The following is a 13,881-nucleotide window of genomic DNA, read 5'->3' as shown; positions in this document are numbered from 1 at the left end:
TTAAAATTTTTTTTGAATAAAGAAGTCTAACATAAAAGTTCTTTATATTTAATTAACTACAATTAAAATAATAAATCACTACTTCAAATAAATAGTTTAAACAAAATGACAACGATTAACTAACAAAATGAAAAGATAATTAAATAAGAATGATATACACATTTAGCCAAATTAACTACTAATTAAAAAAGCCAATTCTTTTTGGGTGAAAAAAAGTTGGCCAAAACTGATAAGTAAAATTTAAAAGAAAGCCACTTCTTAAAAAAAATGGGGGATGCTTTACTTTAAATAATAAAAAACAGTAAAGAAAATTATGAAAATATAATTAAAAATGTGACACGAGCTAATGAAAGTATAATAAGAAAAGTTTAGTTGTAATGAAACTAAAATTATAAATCGATTACAAAACAAAAGTAAAGAAGATTTTTTTTGATTGCAAAAATGTTAGGAAAAAACGATAAGCACCTGGCACCAAAGGTACAGTAGTATTTCCTACAGCAGGTGGGGCGGGTATTTGACCAAATACCATCCCGTGACGACCACCTAAAGGTCTACCCGGAATGTGACCTAAATTTTTGTAGTGATGTAGTTTTTTTTTAGATAAATAATGAATTATGATTATAAAAAAGTTAAAAAACATGTTTAAAAGGAGTAAAATTGAAAACAAAAGAAAGAAGAAAAATAAATAACAAAAGGAAAAACTAATAATAATAAAAAATGTAAAATACGAAAAGTGTTTTTTTAAAGGCCTTTTTTTTAATTGTAAATCAAATGAAAAATTTTGTATAATTTTTTTATGGGGTGTTGTTCAAACAAAACATGTGTGAGATTGATTATAAGTAGTAATGTGCTTTATTCTTTATTCAAGATGATGAAGGTGAATAGTGAGATGAGAGCTAATAGCTTTTTTTTTTGTATAAAAATTATAAAAAAATAATATTAACTAAAAATAATAAAAATTAAAAAAAATTTTGTTAAAACAAATTTAAACCAAAAAAAAAAATATATTTTTTAAAAACTAATAATAATTTCCTTTAAAAACTTGTAAGTGTAACAGAAAGTAAGAAAACATACCTTGCTGGGTTAATTGTTGTACGGCAGCTGGTAATTTTGTTGACACTGCCACTGGTGTGGCACCAACAGCAGGTATTTTTATTTCTGCTCCTTGAGGAGGCAATGGATTACCACTGGCATCTGTGGCCGTTAATGTCTGTTGTTGTGTATTAGGCGTTGCATTTGCATTTGAAGAGGCAGATGGCGCTGTTGAGGAGGCGGAGGAGGAGCTGGAAGTTGAGTATACAGTTGACGATGTTGCGTTGCTTGGATGTTGTTGTTTGTTGGTTGTACTGCTTGGCAGACGTCCATAATTTGAGACCAATGAAGTGTTTGCTGTTAAGGAGGTGGATGAAGAGGTGGTTGTGGCAGATGTTGATGTTACTGCTGCTAATGATGATGATGAGCTTTGTATTAGAGATGTTGGATGAGATTGCGTATTCTGAAATGATAAAAATTTAAATAAACAAAATGTTAATTAAAATTATTCGTGAAAGAGAAATAAATGTTGTGTTAAATTATAGAAAGCAAGACTTGAAGCCTCCTCATAATGAAAATATGTAATTACACTACTTATTAGCTTAACTCATCTGTGATCTTTTAACAAATAAACTCAATCAGACAAATGCCTCGCAAAAGCGAACATCCTGTTTTTTAGTTTTGGCACATTAAGATTCTCACAAAAATAGCTTGAATCTAACCAAAGTCAGTGACAATTTAGCATCATATTGAGTAATCATCATTAAGGACCAAAAATGAGTTAAAATATTGGTAACATTTCTGTTAAAACTTTAAAACTTATCAATAAAGCAATGAAGTAGAAGTTAGAAATGAAATTATTATCTAGCAAGGTTACAAATTGTTTCACTTGTGGTAAAAAATCAATGTGACACAGAGTGCCCTTGCCTCCAGAAATATCAGTAGAAAGTCATATAATAATAGGTTAAAAAAGGTATCAAATGTAACCAGAGTAATCGTTATAACTTGTAAATTTCAGAAAAAACTTTGCATCTGTTTATATATTTATTGTAGCAACCATTTGACGATTTTCAAGCCGGTAATATTAAGGACAAGAAAGTGCTTTTTAGGTGCATAACAAAACCATTAACAAAATAAACTTATCTTTGATCTTTTAACAAATTAACTCAATCAGACAAATGCCTCGCAAAAGCGAACATCCTGTTTTTAGTTTTGGCACATTAAGATTCTCACAAATATAGCTTGAATCTAACCAAAGTCAGTGACAATTTAGCATCATATTGAGTAATCATCATTAAGGACCAAAAATGAGTTAAAATATTGTTTACATTTCTGTTAAAACTTTAAAACTTATTAATAAGGCAATAAAGTAGAAGCTAGAAATGAAATTTTTATCTAGCAAGATTACAAATTGTTTCACTTGTGGTTAAAAATCAATGTGACACAGAGTGCCCTCGCCTCTAAAAATATCAATAGATAATCATAAAATTGTGTATTAACAAAACATTGTAATCAGAGTAACAGATTTTACTAGTATTAGATTCTAGTTAAACCTTTGCATCTGTTTATTGATTTGTTTTAGCAACCATTTGACGATTTTCAAGTCGATAGTTAAAGGACAAGAAAGTGCTTTTTAGGTACAATATAAAACTATTTACATATTACGAAATAAACAAATTTTTTAGTATTGGCACAATAAGCTTCATGTAAAAACAACTTAAATCTAATCAAAATAACAAAACTTTTGACTTACCGTTTGTTGTGTTGTGTTGGTTGTATGATTAGCATTATTGCTGCTGATAATACTACTACTATTACTACTAACACCACCAGCACCAGACACACCAATAATTGTAGCTATATTATCAGCAACTGGTATTGATTGTTGTGACTGTAAGTGTTGCTGGTGTTGTGGTAGTAAAGAAACCGCCGTTGTACCAACATTAATAGCTGTTGCTGTTGTTGATGTTGTTGATGATGTTGGCGTTCCTGTTGTAGCGGTCGTTGCTGTTGTTGTTGTTGCTGCTGCTGTTCTTTCATCGTTAACCAATTGTTCCAAACGATAGGCATTGCTAAAGGTGATGAACTGTGGGGTAGGTGCTTTTTTACGCCACGTAGGATAGTCCATCATATTGCCACCGGTTTGCAAATAAAACAATTCGGCGACATTTTCAGTATGTCTATAAAATAATAAATAAATAAATAAATAAATAAATAAATAAATAAATAAATAAATAAATAAATAAATAAATAAATAAATAAATAAATAAATAAATAAATAAATAAATAAATAAATAAATAAATAAATAAATAAATAAATAAATAAATATAAAAAAGTTAATAATTAAATAAAAACAAAATGACTTACTTTTCCTTTAATCTACGTAAACGTAAATATTTCTGTTCTAATATACGTTTCTTTAAATTTTGTATATCATGCGTTGTTGCTGTTGATACTACTGCTGCTCCTGCTACCGTTGCTGTTACTAAAGATGCTGATAATGAAGACGATGCTAATGATGAACTGTTGCTTATTAAAGAAGTAGACGTTGAGGTTGGCAATAAAGAACCTACTAAAGATGTATTACTACTACAACTACTAACACCGCTAATGCCGGCTGCTGATAAAATTGTATGATTTTCTTGCAGTTGTTGTTGCTGTTGTTGCAAATGAGCTTCGTCTAATTTTTTACGTTTGCTGAGAGGTGAAGATATTGTGTTATCAGTATTAATAGCTGTTAATGAGCCAGGGAATGAACTTAATTGTTGCGGGTGTTCTTGTTGTGGTTGCGTTGTAGTCGCTGAGTTTTGATTTGTAGCAGTAGCAGCTGTTAAATCCGTTGTTGTTCGTATTGGCGTTTGAGGCATATGACCCTTAGACGGTGACGTTATTTGTATTCCTGTTTTAGCCGTCTTTAATGTTGCTGTTGACGATGAGGTTAACAATGAAGATGATGATGATGATGCTAATGATATGGAGCTTGTATTTAATGGTAATGTATCGGAAATTTGTAAGTGCTGTTGAGCAAAAGCTTGTTGAAAACTTCTTGGTATTGGGCTGGTTACTTGTGGCTGCTGTTGTTGTTGTTGCTGTTGTAATGGTGCAGAAGCAACAACAGGTGTTGTAGTCAACGTCGACGCGAAGCTTTGATTAGCTATATTTGACGTAGTTTTTATTGAGTGTGTTACAATATTTGTTGTTGTTGTTGTTGATGATATGCGGTCTGGCACAGCAGGAGGGGCCGGGTTAGACCCTTGATGCCCCCCTCCTGCTGACTCACCTTCATTCATGTTTGATGCATCTAAAATAAGACAAAAAATAGAATTATTAATCTTGATATAAGAAATCTTATACATGAAGATAAACATGTTATATTGTTTAACTTGTAGCAAAATTATATCACTATTATGTTGGGCTAATGTTTAACTTAACAGTGTAAAGCGTTATTTTGCTCTTTATCTGGCAAAAATTACAAATTGTTTTATCATTGTCTAATAAAATGATAACACAGGGTAAATTTGCCATAAAATATATACATATTAGAAATAAAAATAACTTAAATAGAATTGAAAAATATTGGAAAACTGCAAACGAATATAAATGAATCGACTAAATACATATTAGTTTAAAATTGCTTATAAATTGTAAGCAGAGTAACAGCTTTTACTTGTATTAGATTATAGTAAAAGCTTTGCATCTGCATATAGATTTGTTGTAGCAACCATTTGACGATTTTCAAGTCGATATTATTAAGGACAAGAAAGTGCTTTTTAGGTGCATAACAAAACCATTTACGAACTAAACTCATTCTTGATCTTTTAACAGGCAAACTCAATCAGACAAATGCCTCGCAAAAGCGAACATCCTGTTTTTTTAGTTTTGGCACATTAAGATTCTCACAAAAATAGCTTGAATCTAACCAAAGTCAGTGACAATTTAGCATCATATTGAGTAAGTTATTAAGAACCAAAAGGGAGTTTTAAAACTGTTAACATTTCTTTTTAAAACAATAAAACTTATTAATAAAGCAATAAAGTAGAAGCTAGAAATGGAATTTTTATCTAGCAAGGTTACAAATTGTTTCACGTGTGGTAAAAAATCAATGTGACACAGAGTGCCCTTGCCGTTAATACAATCAAATACTACTAACTTTAATAGAACTAAAACAATGATGAAAAGCTTAACTATTAGTTAAAGATTTTAAAAATATATTAAAATTATAGAAAACTTTATTTTCGATCTTTAAACAAATTCTCAATCAGACAAATGCCTCGCAAAAGCGAACATCCTGTTTTTTAGTTTTGGCACATTAAGATTCTCACAAAAATAGCTTGAATCTAACCAAAGTCAGTGACAATTTAACATCATTTTGAGAATTTGTTTTAGACCAAAAAAATTTTTAAAATAATATATTAACTGTAATCAGAGTAATCGTTTTAACTTGTATTAAATTGCTGAAAAAACTTTGCATCTGTTTATAGGTTTGTTATAGCAACCATTTGACGATTTTCAAGCCGGTGTTTTTAAGGACAAGAAAGTGCTTTTTAGGTGCAAAATATACAAATTATTCAATAGAAAGTCAATCCCAATCAATTAATTATCATTCTCAATCAGACAAATGCCTCGCAAAAGCGAACATCCTGTTTTTTTAATTTTGGCACATTAAGATTCTCACAAAAATAGCTTGAATCTAACCAAAGTCAGTGACAATTTATCATCATTTTGAGAATTTACCAAAAAGACCAAGAAATAATTAAAATATTGTTTACATTCTGCAAAAAAAAAAACACTAAAGCTTATTTAAACTGCTTAATGGTAGAAGCTAAGAATGTAATTTTTATCTAGCAAGGTTACAAATTGTTCCACTTGAGGTAAAATATCAATGTGACACAGAGTGCCCTTGCTTAATATATATTACTATATAATCTTAATAATTATTATAAACTTGTAAACTAATTATCTTAATATATATAAAACTTAAATTATGTAAACAGAGTAATCGTTTTAACTTGTAGTAAATTTCAGAAAAAACTTTGCATCTGTTTGTATATTTTTTATAGCAACCATTTGACGATTTTCAAGCCGGTATTATTAAGGACAAGAAAGTGCTTTTTAGGTGCATAACAAAACCATTTACAAACTAAACTCATCTTTGATCTTTTAACAAGCAAACTCAATCAGACAAATGCCTCGCAAAAGCGAACATCCTGTTTTTAGTTTTGGCACATCAAGATTCTCACAAAAATAGCTTGAATCTAACCAAAGTCAGTGACAATTTAGCATCATATTAAGTAATCATCATTAAGGACCAAAAATTAGTTAAAATATTGTTAACATTTCTGTTAAAACTTTAAAGCTTATTAATAAAGCAATAAAGTAGAAGCTAGAAATGGAATTTTTATCTAGCAAGGTTACAAATTGTTTCACTTGCGGTTAAAAATCAATATGACACAGAGTGCCCTTGCCTCTAGAAATATCAGTAGAAAGTCAAAAAATAATAGAAATACGTAAAAATTTATCAATTGTAATCAGAGTAATCGTTTTAACTTGTAAATTTCAGAAAAAACTTTGCATCTGTTTATAGATTTGTTGTAGCAACCATTTGACGATTTTCAAGTCGGTATTATTAAGGACAAGAAAGTGCTTTTTAGGTGCATAAGATTAATTTAGAATTAAAATTGTATGAATAGCTTAAGAATAAATTTGAAACCAGGTAGAGGAAGTGATTTTACTAATCTATAATTTGTAGTTTCCAATGTTCTGTATTTTTTTAAGATTTCTGTCTTAATCCTAAAATTGTATTGTATTTTTTGTTTTTTCCCGCGTGTGAACAACAACAATCAGGGGCTATTGTAAATATTGTTGATTTTTGGTCGTGTAGCTAATTATTATATCTTGTTTTCCTGGTAGGATCACACGTATAGAATGTACTTCTGCAAAACTATTACCTGCGATCATCTAAATTCTAAAAATTCTAACGTTGACTAAAAATCTCAAAACGTTCAGCTTTTGTAAACAATTACGAAATATTAATTAAAGTAAAACAATTAAATACATATCTGTCATTAAAATTTTTTATTGAAATTTTGTAATAATTCAAATAAAATGTTTTCAAAACAGCTGTCTTTATCAACAACAATTCCCTCAAAATCTACAAATCCATTTTTTATATTTCTACATGAATTTCGTCAGACTTTAAAAGAAAATTCCTCTGGATCCACTGAAAAAGTAACAACAATTGCTAAAATGGCAGGAGAGAAATGGAGGCAAATGTCTAATAATGATAAATTACTATATTTTGTATGGGCTCGTAAAAATCAACAGCAAAAATTTTATGAAATTAAAAAATATCAAAATAAAGTCAAGAAGAACATTAGAATGCTGAGGAAGCCAATGAAAAGTAAGAGAAAACAAATAAAATCTTTAGTAGATATTGCAAATTACATCAATTAAATGTTAATATAAAATAATTTTGAATAAATATAACATTCGGCCCTTGTTTTTGAAAAGGTATTAACAGTTTTCTATGCTATTAAGATAAAGGAATGCAAATAACATCCCAAGTCATACTCGGCCAAAGATTGTCAACCCAGCGACAGCTGTATTAATCGAAAGTTTTTTCCACAGAAAGAACTATTGGCCACAGTCGAACTGTTACAACAACAATTACCTTATTAAACGATCATTAAGAAGATTTTACTATCGATTTCTATATATCAAAATGTATTTTAGTAATTTGTCTTCGAATAGCAATAATCCACAAATTATAAATGAAAATAATAAGTGCGAGTTTTTTTGATAAAGATAATCTTCATTCTTTGCTTAAAACTTAATATCTTAAGTAAATTGCAATTTTCTGATTTGTTTTGTTTTATTAATTATAGTTTTAAATGTTTATTTAACATTTTTCCAAAATTTTTCATTTTACAAAAGTATTGTTTGCAAAAAACAGCTGTTCTTTGTTTTTGGGTGAAAACTTGGCAACACTAACAAAGTTAACTGAGCTTAAATCTAAAACTGAAAAACACAATTATCGGTTAAAGTCCGCCTAAATTTGTTTTGAGTTTAATCTAACAGCAAGTTAAGCCTAGTTTAACTGATAAGTAAGAAACCTGCCATAAGAGTCTCATTTGAACGATTGACGTTTATCTTTATACTAGTCCATTGTTATACATTAGACTCTAATTCATGTTGTTGTAGCAGCGACTTGTGTAAAGTCGGTGTGGGTAAGTTGACAATCCATGGTCGTTGTTCATTGAACTCCGTGTCGTTCCGGAGCCGATTGTCGTGGGAATGAATAATTCATTATCTTTGTTACTTTCAAAACTAATTCAATTGAATTGTATGACAACCTATGCATTCGAAATAATTGACCGATTTCAATAGATTCGTATATTTAACCATAGAATCGAATTTCATTAGGGTTGATATAAACTTGTCTATTGACTATTATGTAGACTACTTATTTATCAAAAGAGGAATATGTAGGAAAAAATCTCGTTCGGTTAGAGCGGTATTTTTCAATATCAAAACTACTAATGCACTAAATTTTCCATGCCTGATATACATATATGTATTTATAATTTCTCCAGCACTGTATATATCTTTGAGCAAGTTAAAAAAAGATCACAAAGTGAAATTGTTTTTTTTTTTTGCATTTTTATTAAAATTGTTTCATTTTTTCACTAAAAAATTAAGGTGTGACTAAAAATCATTAAAATCATAAACACTAAACTGTTTTAAAGTTTATTAAAATACAAATTTAGAAAAGAATTGAAAACAAGTTTATCACTTTGTTTACAAAACGCCCTTGAACCGGTTATAAACGAAAAAATGCCGGTAATTATTTTCTCTTAATTACAAATGCAAATTTATTTAAATGTAAAATGCAAAACATTAGAATAAAAAAATATTTATTATAATTAAAATTTCAAACAAAATTTCCCTTAAAGTAATTATTTTTTTAAAAAATCCATAAAATGCAACTCTGATTTTTTTATTTTCTTTGATTTTTTTAACAAAAGAAAAAATTAGAAGAAAAACACACCAAGCGAAGCTAAAAAAATATGCAAACACACACACACACACACAAACACTAGTAAAATAATAGAAAAAAGAAGAATGAAAAGCAAAAATATTTTTTTTTTGCTCCCTTCTTCTAATCACTTTTGGATATAAAAATTTTATTTCTTTCTCTACACCTACCTCAGATGTCTTTAATTTTAATCATGAATTTTCGGGCATTTCTAGAGGCATCCGCACACAAAACAATTATAAAACGTTAATAGAAATATTAAATTATTTTTTAATTATGGAATTTTCAATTATTTTCACTGTTTAACAAATGAAATTTCAATTTAAAATTACAATTTTTTTACACGGGTGTTTGCGTTTGAGAACAAATGGAAAATTTTTTTCTTTCTCGTTTATGCTTGTACATAAATATATATAGTTGTACTCTTTACACGTATAGTTAACCGTATGTTTTGTTTCACTTTTGTTAATTTTTTTTTTTTCTTAGAAAAAATATATCACGTAATAAATGGCAGCAACACTGTTTTAGCGAAGAATATGTTGTGAACACTTTGAGAACATGACGGAAACTGAAACTGTGGTGGGTTAACGCCGCAAATCAAAGTACACATCAGCCATTTTGGTAATTTAGAGATGCCAGATGACAATGAAACAGCTGTATAGCAAATACAGGGTTGTTATGCAGTTGGAAAATAAAGAGTTGAAAAAAAGCGCGGTTAATTGTAGAAAATTTGTAAAATAAAATTAAAAATATGTTTAAATTACACAGTTTACCAAACACTGAGCTGTCCGATTATTGTTTAAATATATTAGAAAAACATGGCATTATACGGGTGCGTGAATTTATACACGAAAAACCGGAAAAACTTATGAAAATATTAAATTTAAATCTGGAGCAAGTTTTAAAGATAAAAAAGGAATTTCGTGCGCTCTATGGCCCCAAACGCATTATTGTTGAACCTCCAGAACAAGAAACTCAAGATGAAGAAGAAAATTTAGTACACGAAATACGTATTTATGATCCCAAGAAGAAAGTTTATGGCTCACATATTAATGCTTTGGACAATATGCTGGCTCCCTGTCTACTACTTAATAATTGTTCTTTTTGGGAAATCTGTGGTCCTACTGGTGTGGGCAAAACACAATTGGCTTTGACTTTAATATTAAATTTTGTCATAAATCAGGTGGCTCCAGCTTTGTACATAGACACCAAATTAGATTTTTCCGCCAGTCGTATAAAAGACATGCTTAAGGCTCGAGAAATCGAACCAGAACTCTATGCCGGCATTATGTCTTATATCAAAGTGGAACGTGTGCTATCCGCTCAAGGTGTTGTCGAAATGCTGGCAGAATTACATAAACAAATAGAGTTAGGAAATTTAGATGCAAGCGCTATTAAGTTGATAGTAATAGATTCTTTGCCGGCTGTTTGGTTTCTTCTCAAAGCCGAAAGCAATCGTTTAGCCGGTAAATGGCTGTTGTCCCGGCTAAGTCAAAACATCAATCGTTTAGTGCGTCAGCATTATATAAGCGTAATATGTATAAATCTATCTCTATTGCCCTCCACTCCAGAAGAAAATGAAACAAAACCCACTAGTATGCACTATTTATTTAACTTTTTTTCATTTATTTTTATATTCACACTTATTTTCTAGCTTCTCTCGCTGCCGCTCTCAATGATCAAGATATTTCCGATATTATTGCTGCAGATGATATGGAGTTGGTTAATGATAAAACATCTTCGCTGTCTTCCTCTGACTATCGTCCTGTTTTAGGCCTTTGTTGGTTAACTAAACCTCATTTACGTTTATCACTTGAATTTCCCCCCTCCGACGATGTTAGTTATAAACTAGATCCCTCTTTGCGTATAATTAAGTTAATAAAATCTACTTGGTCTCCCAGTGATCTAAGCTGTTCAGTGAGCTTACAGCCGGAGGGTGTTATCTAAAATGTGTTATGTTGATTTTTTTGTTTGTTGATATGTTTTCATAACACGTTTTCCCGGTACAATACTGTCACCCAAACCGGGACGTTTGCGATTTTTATTATCACTTGTTATCAAATCTGGCTGGGCGGTATTCTCTTCATGGGAATAAGATGAGGCGGTTTTTGTTAAAAATGTTTTTGTGGTGGTAGGTGTGTTAAGCTGTAAGTATAAAAAATAAGTATGCTTAGGAATCTGATCTAAACTTCACAATAATTATTTCACAATTCTTGGTTGAGATATGCATATTTTAAAATATTATAAATATTATTTTATTACTATTATTTTAAGCTCGTAGTCATGTCCAAACATAACCTTTCAACTTTTTTCTTTAAATTTTACCTCCTTACTTACATTTTGTTTATTATGTACATCAACTCCCTCAATCGTCTCTACCAAATCCGAGTCATGAGCATATTTACACTTATTACCAAATCTACAGCGTCCCTTACGATTATTCCAACAAATTTTACGGCCATTTTTTTGCAGCAAATGATTTTCCGAATCGACCATTTTAACATGTTTCTGTAATTTATCTATTTCTAATTTTTCTGCCTCCAAAAATGGATTGTTAAAAACATCTCCCGGTGTCTTAGAGGAACCGCTTCCAAGTAATACATTGGCACTAGGCAAGAGTCGTTGTGGTGGTGATGTCTTAGCTGTTGTAGTTAAGCTAATTGACAAAATTATTATTATTAGATTACTTTATAACATTCATTGAACTTGCCTGTTTTTTTTAGATGTTTCGGTGCACTCAGCATCTTCATTGTCTGTTATGTCTTCATCACTACTCGAGGATGAGGAGCTGGTGTCATAGTCTGCTACTAATGATGACATGTTTTTGTTTATTTGGAACAATTTTTGTTTATTTACATTCCCAAATATTTTACTTTGGAAAACTGCAGTAGCAGAAAGAAAAATTCAACAGCTGTTCAAAAACGATAACAAAATAGTTATCGCACATCTCTATATTTGTGGTGGTAGCAGAGTTGTAATGGAAAAGTACTAGGAAAACGGAAGTACAAAATTAGACAGACAGATAGATATATAGATAGATAGATAGGTAGATAGATAGATAGATAGATAGATAGATAGATAGATAGATAGATAGATAGATAGATAGATAGATAGATAGATAGATAGATAGATAGATAGATAGATAGATAGATAGATAGATAGATAGATAGATAGATAGGTAGATAGATAGATAGATAGATTTGTCGCCAATTTTATACTTGTCCTATCTGGGACTCATGTTCGGGAAACGGAACCTTAAAGTTTATCAACCGATCTTACCGAATAACACATAGTGGAGCTGTAGGGTATTATGAATTTTAACTTAATTAAGTTGTATAATTTTTCACTTGAAATTTTAACATGTTCTTCAGCATGTTTATACAAAAGTAACCAAAAAATCAGAGGAGCAAAGTACAGTTGCAAATAAGATTTCTTTAAACTACTATGAAATCAAAGTCAAAAAATGCGATTTTGCAAGAAAGTGATAAATTTTGCGTAGTTGTTGTTTAGTCTGGAACAGTTGAAAAATCTCTGCAAGGTCAAAACATGGCGAAAGCTATGTAAATAGAAAATAACAATAGATAAAAGAAACAGTATGGGAAATAATTATAAGAACAAGGAAATTTAAATAGATAACAAAATACGCTGAACTGTAGCGTACAATGTCCGTTATACGAAGTTTTCCGGAATGGATTTGAGAATTCTAAACATGCGACTAAATCTTTAGTTTTGTATATTAAATAAATTAATCAATATAGGTCTGTCATTAATCAATATATGTAGATCTGAAATATTTTGTTTGCAACTCACGTTTAAGTCGTCTTGTATTGCCTTTAGTCTAGTTTTTCTACATTATGATGAAATATTCTTTTATGAATGCATTTGATTATGTTTCGTTTATCTTATCTTTTGTACAAAGTATGCTTTTTAATTTAACGTTTTTATGCATTTTAGGAATTTTAATTTTTTTTCTTCTTAAAATTAAATAAATAAACAATAACGTTTGTATTTTTTTTTTTTCGTTTAAATGAAATTCATTTTATAATAAACTTTTATGCTTAAGTGGTCCCATACATTTGTAAATAGATTGCTCTGTAGACTAATTTTTAGATTAGAGCGTAGACTAGAATGAAGATTTGTTAACAGACTGGTCTATAGAATAGAGCATGGCAGAGTCCACAGACTAGTCAATAGATTAGTTGACAAAATCTATACTAGTCTACACTTATAGTAGACTAGTTTAAGTTTTGGTCCATAAACTAGTACAAAGATAAGTTTATAGCGTATAGAATTGGCTTAAATTAATACATAGACTAGGCAAAACATTAATCCATAGGCGATTTAATATACTAGTCAGTACATGAATGTAGTAAATTGTACTAACTTCTTTTTCGCTAACTTGGAATACTTTAAGAACAATAAAAAATGGAAAGTACATTTTGTTCTTTTTTTCAGAAAAAAACTTCTTTTAATTGAAGAATAAATATTATGTGTTAAACCAGAATGTAGTTAGTGTTTTAGTTTATTGGACCGGATGTAATGGGCTTGATTTCATCTACTCGTAAAGGATTGCACAGCAGGTCCTTTGTATTTCTTCGGATGTATCTAACTAACTAACTTATATGTATGTATGTATGTATGTATGTATGTATGTATGTATGTATGTATGTATGTATGTATGTATGTATGTATGTATGTATGTATGTATCTATATATATATCTATCTATCTATCTATCTATCTATCTATCTATCTATCTATCTATCTATCTATCTATCTATCTATCTATCTATCTATCTATCTATCTATCTATC

At 29.7% G+C, this 13,881-nt stretch overlaps 4 protein-coding genes and 11 non-coding genes across 18 annotated transcripts in view; 2 read left to right on the top strand and 13 right to left on the bottom strand.

The window, feature by feature from the left end:
* The window catches only part of LOC111686900 (helicase domino), a 38,952-nt gene extending 29,337 nt beyond the window's left edge, over nt 1-9,615 (bottom strand). Inside the window, exons 1-5 of one of the 3 annotated variants that reach the window (XM_046954269.1) lie at nt 9,239-9,613; nt 3,401-4,334; nt 2,786-3,212; nt 1,075-1,495; nt 466-567 (exon numbers count right to left, since the gene is read on the bottom strand). In XM_046954269.1, coding sequence (XP_046810225.1) covers nt 466-567; nt 1,075-1,495; nt 2,786-3,212; nt 3,401-4,323 — 1,873 coding nt within the window. In that variant the 5' untranslated portion in view covers nt 4,324-4,334; nt 9,239-9,613. Of the gene's footprint in view, nt 1-465; nt 568-1,074; nt 1,496-2,785; nt 3,213-3,400; nt 4,335-9,238 lie in introns of all 3 variants that reach the window. The other 2 variants (XM_046954271.1, XM_046954270.1) reach the window with 2 other exon arrangements.
* On the bottom strand, nt 1,664-1,786 carry LOC111686905. Its single transcript, XR_002762799.2, has one exon. It is a non-coding gene; the product is annotated as a small nucleolar RNA Me28S-Am2589 (small nucleolar RNA).
* On the bottom strand, nt 1,820-1,960 carry LOC111686902. Its single transcript, XR_002762796.2, has one exon. It is a non-coding gene; the product is annotated as a small nucleolar RNA psi18S-841/snoR66 (small nucleolar RNA).
* LOC124421055 lies at nt 2,196-2,317 on the bottom strand. The gene has a single exon (XR_006941496.1). It is a non-coding gene; the product is annotated as a small nucleolar RNA Me28S-Am2589 (small nucleolar RNA).
* LOC111686907 lies at nt 2,347-2,491 on the bottom strand. The gene has a single exon (XR_002762801.2). It is a non-coding gene; the product is annotated as a small nucleolar RNA psi18S-841/snoR66 (small nucleolar RNA).
* On the bottom strand, nt 4,862-4,985 carry LOC111686904. The gene has a single exon (XR_002762798.2). It is a non-coding gene; the product is annotated as a small nucleolar RNA Me28S-Am2589 (small nucleolar RNA).
* On the bottom strand, nt 5,022-5,158 carry LOC124421059. Its single transcript, XR_006941500.1, has one exon. It is a non-coding gene; the product is annotated as a small nucleolar RNA psi18S-841/snoR66 (small nucleolar RNA).
* Nucleotides 5,285-5,407, bottom strand: LOC124421053. Its single transcript, XR_006941494.1, has one exon. It is a non-coding gene; the product is annotated as a small nucleolar RNA Me28S-Am2589 (small nucleolar RNA).
* Nucleotides 5,637-5,760, bottom strand: LOC124421054. The gene has a single exon (XR_006941495.1). It is a non-coding gene; the product is annotated as a small nucleolar RNA Me28S-Am2589 (small nucleolar RNA).
* LOC124421060 lies at nt 5,792-5,938 on the bottom strand. Its single transcript, XR_006941501.1, has one exon. It is a non-coding gene; the product is annotated as a small nucleolar RNA psi18S-841/snoR66 (small nucleolar RNA).
* Nucleotides 6,204-6,325, bottom strand: LOC111686906. The gene has a single exon (XR_002762800.2). It is a non-coding gene; the product is annotated as a small nucleolar RNA Me28S-Am2589 (small nucleolar RNA).
* Nucleotides 6,364-6,499, bottom strand: LOC111686903. The gene has a single exon (XR_002762797.2). It is a non-coding gene; the product is annotated as a small nucleolar RNA psi18S-841/snoR66 (small nucleolar RNA).
* On the top strand, nt 7,035-9,683 carry LOC124420677 (high mobility group B protein 2-like). Of its 2 annotated transcripts, none has more exons than XM_046954272.1 (2): nt 7,035-7,433; nt 9,555-9,683. In XM_046954272.1, the coding sequence occupies exons 1-2, from the start codon at nt 7,139-7,141 to the stop codon at nt 9,611-9,613; spliced, it is 354 nt and encodes a 117-aa protein (XP_046810228.1). In that variant the 5' UTR covers nt 7,035-7,138; the 3' UTR covers nt 9,614-9,683. The 2 variants fall into 2 exon arrangements, with proteins under 2 accessions (XP_046810228.1, XP_046810229.1); XM_046954273.1 differs by lacking the exon at nt 9,555-9,683 and adding an exon at nt 7,544-7,835.
* A 120-nt stretch (nt 9,684-9,803) lies between these two features.
* LOC111686895 (DNA repair protein RAD51 homolog 4) lies at nt 9,804-11,017 on the top strand. Its single transcript, XM_023449289.2, has 2 exons — nt 9,804-10,663; nt 10,723-11,017. The coding sequence occupies exons 1-2, from the start codon at nt 9,820-9,822 to the stop codon at nt 11,013-11,015; spliced, it is 1,137 nt and encodes a 378-aa protein (XP_023305057.2). The 5' UTR covers nt 9,804-9,819; the 3' UTR covers nt 11,016-11,017.
* On the bottom strand, nt 10,662-11,972 carry LOC111686896. Its single transcript, XM_023449290.2, has 3 exons — nt 11,779-11,972; nt 11,406-11,724; nt 10,662-11,213 (listed from the first exon to the last, which is right to left on the bottom strand). The coding sequence occupies exons 1-3, from the start codon at nt 11,886-11,888 to the stop codon at nt 11,022-11,024; spliced, it is 621 nt and encodes a 206-aa protein (XP_023305058.2). The 5' UTR covers nt 11,889-11,972; the 3' UTR covers nt 10,662-11,021.
* Between the last annotated feature and the right edge of the window lie 1,909 nt (nt 11,973-13,881).

This window comes from Lucilia cuprina, chromosome 6 (assembly GCF_022045245.1).
Source record: "Lucilia cuprina isolate Lc7/37 chromosome 6, ASM2204524v1, whole genome shotgun sequence".
NCBI lineage: Eukaryota > Metazoa > Arthropoda > Insecta > Diptera > Calliphoridae > Lucilia > Lucilia cuprina.
The sequence above is the reverse complement of the archived record's forward strand: the minus strand, read 5'-3'. Positions and strand labels throughout refer to the sequence as shown.